Source organism: Orycteropus afer, unplaced genomic scaffold, assembly GCF_000298275.1.
Source record: "Orycteropus afer afer isolate SDZICR_OR568_19922 unplaced genomic scaffold, OryAfe1.0 scaffold00078, whole genome shotgun sequence".
NCBI classification, from domain to species: Eukaryota; Metazoa; Chordata; class Mammalia; order Tubulidentata; family Orycteropodidae; genus Orycteropus; species Orycteropus afer.
In genome coordinates, this window is record NW_006921665.1 from 10,290,075 (window position 1) to 10,295,022 (window position 4,948).

General features: G+C 37.8%; 1 protein-coding gene across 1 annotated transcript; it reads left to right on the forward strand.

The window, feature by feature from the left end:
• Positions 1-1,801: 1,801 nt before the first annotated feature.
• On the forward strand, positions 1,802-2,053 carry LOC103197405 (keratin-associated protein 6-2-like). The gene has a single exon (XM_007941294.1). The coding sequence runs from the start codon at positions 1,802-1,804 to the stop codon at positions 2,051-2,053; it is 252 nt and encodes an 83-aa protein (XP_007939485.1).
• Positions 2,054-4,948: the final 2,895 nt, after the last annotated feature.

Sequence of the window (4,948 nt, forward strand, 5' to 3'; positions counted from 1 at the left end):
AAATGTGAGATTTTACTTTATGCTGAAAGTTGTTGATCAAAGGTCCTTTTTTCCAATTTAGATAATCTTTCAAGATATGTAGAACAGTCAGTTAGTCATTTGTGTTGATGAATGGGCTCTGCGTAGAGAATGCAGTGGGATGACAAGGGCAGTTATTATAACACTATGAGGTACTTAAAGAGAGTTGTAACACATATTTGAGAGATGGCTAAAGTTTGCTGCTGAATATTTGCACCATGAGTTAGTTACAACTATGATGGTAATTGAAAGAAACTACAGGAATGGAAGGGTAAGGTAGATGCTGCAAAATATTTACAATTTTAGCCAGGTTAAGGGGATATATTTCCTTTGAAATATGGAAGTAAAACATTATTAACAGGAAGCACTCTTATGTTATAGTAGCAGTTGAAGCACTTCAACTATGTCACTGACCATGTGACAGTTCTTGAGTAAGCTACTTAACTACAGTTTATCTCTATTTTCTTGACTGTAATGTGTATATATTAAAAAACCACAAATTCTCACTTTACATTGTTATACTAAATTTAAATGGAGCAATAAATATGAAAGAAAGAAACAAACAAAAAAGTCATTGCCTTTGAGTCAATTTGACTCATAGCTATCCCTCCTTGAGTTTCTGAGATGGTATTTCTACAGAACTAGATTATCCATTCTTCCTTCTGAGGATTCACTGGTGTGTTTGAACTGCCAGCCCTCTGGTTCACAGTCAAATGCCCAAGTGTATGAATGTTGTTCATGGCTATTATTGTGTTTATTGTTTTGTTTAGAATAATGCCAAACTATAAAAAGTATCACTTGTATAGTTTGAAAAAGTCTTATAGCTTCTCATTCAACAGTCACTTAGTGCCTTTTTTATTATTTCTTCAGAAAATAAAACAATTATTGTTTTTTTTTAAAAAAAACACAATTAATTGAAGGAAGCAAAATAAAATTAAAATGTAATATGTATGTGCTCTCTACAACAATAATGTTATGCACAGAAATCTGGAAGAACAGAGAAATTATGCTTAATGTACATTGTGAATGCCCTGGGATGCTTTTAATGGGAGATATAGCCTGAGCTGATTTTTAAAGGATCATTGGGATACTATTTCAAAAAGTATTTCAAAGAGTGAGTAACATATCAAAAATGTATGTTCTATGGACCCTTAAATATATTATATTATACTACTTTGGACAAACTCATGATTGTGTTTATTTTGGTATAGTACTTGAGACTCTCCTTTGGAACCATATCACATCTTCTTGGCCTGACTTGTCTCCTGTTTCTGCCATTACTGCAGTGACCATTTTGCATGGACTTTATATACATTCTTGCAGGTATAAGCTGAGAGTGTTTCACCATATGCCCTTACTATTTGCCTCCAAGCCAGTTTTACTGTTGATATGAGATGGTATGAGATGCTGGTCCATCTCCCAGTATCCTAGTATGTATAGCTGGAAGAGGAGGAGAGTTAATGCCTCTGAAGAGAAAAATCTAAGTTAGGTATTGAATAAATTCCAAAGACATACTTGTGCAACCTGTAGGGTACATCTGCTTCTTATAGCTGTCTTCACTGGCTGGTGTCAGACCCTGTATTAACCATTTGAATATATTATTGGCCTTCACATGATGAGCTTTTTAAAAATGAAAATTGCTGTAGTAATGAGGCCACATAGTCTTTGTTAATTGTGCCCCACCCACTTTCTGACAGTATATAAAGGTCCAGGAATAGCAGATGGCATTCAGACATCAAAATCACCCTCCTATACCTCAATCGAAACTTCACCTCTTGACACCATGTGTTACAACTACTATGGTGGCTGTGGCTATGGCTGTGGCTATGGTTCTGGTTATGGCTGTGGCTATGGATCTGGCTATGGCTGTGGCTATGGTTCTGGTTATGGCTGTGACTATGGATCCGGCTATGGCTGTGGCTATGGTTCTGGCTATGGCTGTGGCTATGGCTCCCGCTACGGCTGTGGGTATGGTTCTGGATGCTATGGCTACCGGCCATTTTGCTACAGAAGATGCTATTCTTCTTGCTGGTAGAACATCTCTCTCCAAGCACCACTTACTTCTGAAATGAGTCTTCATAGAACAACTCTGATTCAAGAAACTACATGCTTGATAAAGGCTAAGATCTCCTAGGACCTCCTTCTTAGGATGACATTTTTGTTAATGGTGACTCCATGATATTGTCTGTTTTCCAAATGTGATCCTTTACTCCCTTACTCTCCAATCTTCTCTTATGATGGCCTTGTTTTCCCGTGTAGGTGTGGAAATAAATTATTTTCAATAAAAAATGGTTCTTTATTTTGAATAACTCTTTGTGTTTGCTTGTGAATTTTTCCTTCCTTTAGATGTAATGGCTTCTCTTTATGATTGGGTTAACAATATGTTGGCTGTATCTTGAGTTATTCATGGATATATTTAATTCTTCTTATACTTACATCTTAAATGTCTGTACGTCTTATTTCCAATATCTCACATTTTTTAGGAACACATACGTCTAAGTACACATTACATGGTATATCAGAACTGTGCTGTGTAAAAGGCACTGGGGTTTTTAATGGAGCTGGAACATAAAGACAACTACTGAAGAGGTTATCACAAAAAGCCAAAGAGAGGAAACGTGGTCAGTTTTTTTTTTTTTTTTTTAATTTTTTGTACTTTGGGTGCAAATTTACAAAGCAAATTTGTTTTATATCTAAGATTTCAAGCACATTTGATTTCCTGACCCCATTACCATCCTTAATCATAAAAAAACTTTCCTCCCCTCTAATCCCTGTGATTGCCCACCCCCTGTGTCCTTCTTCATTATGCATTCCTGTCAGTCAGTCCAGGTTTCCATCTATGTGAATGCTGGCCTGGTGGTGTCTCATGGCTGATTGCTCTAAGGGGTGCATTTCCCTAGAGCAGGTGAGTGCATTGCCCTGGGATAGATGTTCTGCATGTACATCTTTCTACTGTTGATCTAAGAGCCAATCTGTTGAAGTGAGTCCATTTCAGGACCTGAAGAATAACTCAGGGCCATAGTCTTGTGGGGTGCCACCACTTTCTACCTGACCAATAATTCTGGTCATTTTTATTGTTTTTGAATTTTGTTCAACATGTTTCCTCCCACTCTTTCAAGGCTCTCCAGTTTTGATCTCTTATTGAGTGGTTGGTATTAGTAGCTTGGTGCCATCTAGTTCTTCTGGTTTTGGGGTCATGAAGACTGAGTTCCTTGTGGTCCATCTCATCCTTGGACTAATTATTACCAGATATCTTTCATTATCTTCACCATTCTTTGATTTAGATGAGAGGAGACTAATAGTTGTATCTTAGATGGCTGCTCGAAAGCTTTTGAGAACCCAGTTTTGGTGGCTGCTGATGGGAGTGGGCCCACAGCAGTTGAGGAGATGCAAATTAAAAAGGAGGAAGATCAATTCCAAGATGGCAGAATAGGCAGAAAGACTGCACAAACCCTCTTCAATAAAGAAAAGGGAAACCAATTAACACAGACACAGAAGATAATCCTGGACCCCTGAGCCTTGAAGGAAAGGATATTGAAGTGGACTAAATCCCAACTAGCAGAAGAATTTGCATGAAAATACCAAAAAAGGGGACATACGGAGCTGCAGTCTGGCAGTGATCCTGAGTGATCCTGACAGCACATACAGCTTGGAGATTCCCAAGTGGTGGTAGGACCTAAGAATTAACATAAAAATCAGCCCTGCTAGCAAGGGACTGCTCTGGTGGCTGGGGAATATAAAGAAAAACAGCGGTGAACAGGAAGGCAGGCTGAGCTGTGGACTTTTGCCTGTCCAGAGGATGCTGCCATTTTGAATGTTTACAAGTGGCTTGATAATTTTGGATATTTAAAGAGACAGTGCTCTCCTAGATTCCAGGGGCTTAAGAATAGGTTCTGCTTGCCAGTAACCCCAAGTACAATCCAGATGACTTAAATGGTGTGACATTCCTCTTGTTACTCTTATACTCCATACCCGCTTGGTGAACAAAATTGTGGCCATCCCCCACTAACACCCACCTTCTGGGCCTTCAGGAACTCCATCCCAGTCTGTGTGCTCAGATGGAGCCTGTGTGTCCTCCACTGATTTTTTTCTTTCTCTTTATTTTTTTTCTTTTTCTCTTTCTTTTTTCCTGGTGTTTGGTTTGCTTGTAATTGTCTGTTTTAAAACTACTATTATTATTAACACTTTTGTCTTTTTTACTATTATTCTTTATTCTTTCACTCACAAGTCCTAGTTTTCAGTTTTATTCCTTTTCCCTGTTCCTGGCTTAATTTTTTTTTTTAATTAATTTATTTTTTCTTTTCTTCCCCCTTTTCTCTCATGGTTAACCACATTCCTTGTTTTTATTTTTGCATTTTTCCCGTATTTTCTTCATTATTCTCCTTTTCTACCTTTTTTCTCTTATCCCCAGATATTGCAGATTTTCCTTTTTTCTTTTCTTCTTTCTTATTCTTTTCCCTTTTTTTCTGGTTACTTTTCCTGTGTGATTATTCAGTATATTTTTTGTCCATTTGCTTTGGCTTTTTGATGATTATTCAATTGTAATTTTTATCTGTGTGGGAGACAGCAACAGTCCCCATAAAGCACAACAACACCCACACCTCTGCAAATTCACTTACTGAGTGAGAGCCACCACCTCCTTCTCCACCAATGGGCCAGTGATAAAAAATCATCAAGAAGAGTCTGAGTAATCCTTGGCTGCTCTTCAAAAACAGCTAACAAAGATTTAAATATAACAAGCCACGATGTCTCAGAGACAACAGACCATCAAAGTCCACAAAAAGAAGCAAGATAAAGTGGTAGAAACAAAAGAGCAGGATAGAGACCCAGAACTCATCCTGAGGAAGAAGCAGCATTGGAACTCTCTGATAAGGAATTCAAAAGGTATCTTCAAAGGATTGAGAGACAGACCAAAGAAAACACAGAAAAA

Excerpts from the sequence above, each read along its gene's own strand:
- LOC103197405 (XM_007941294.1), top strand. The coding sequence starts at position 1,802 with ATGTGTTACAACTACTATGGTGGCTGTGGCTATGGCTGTGGCTATGGT.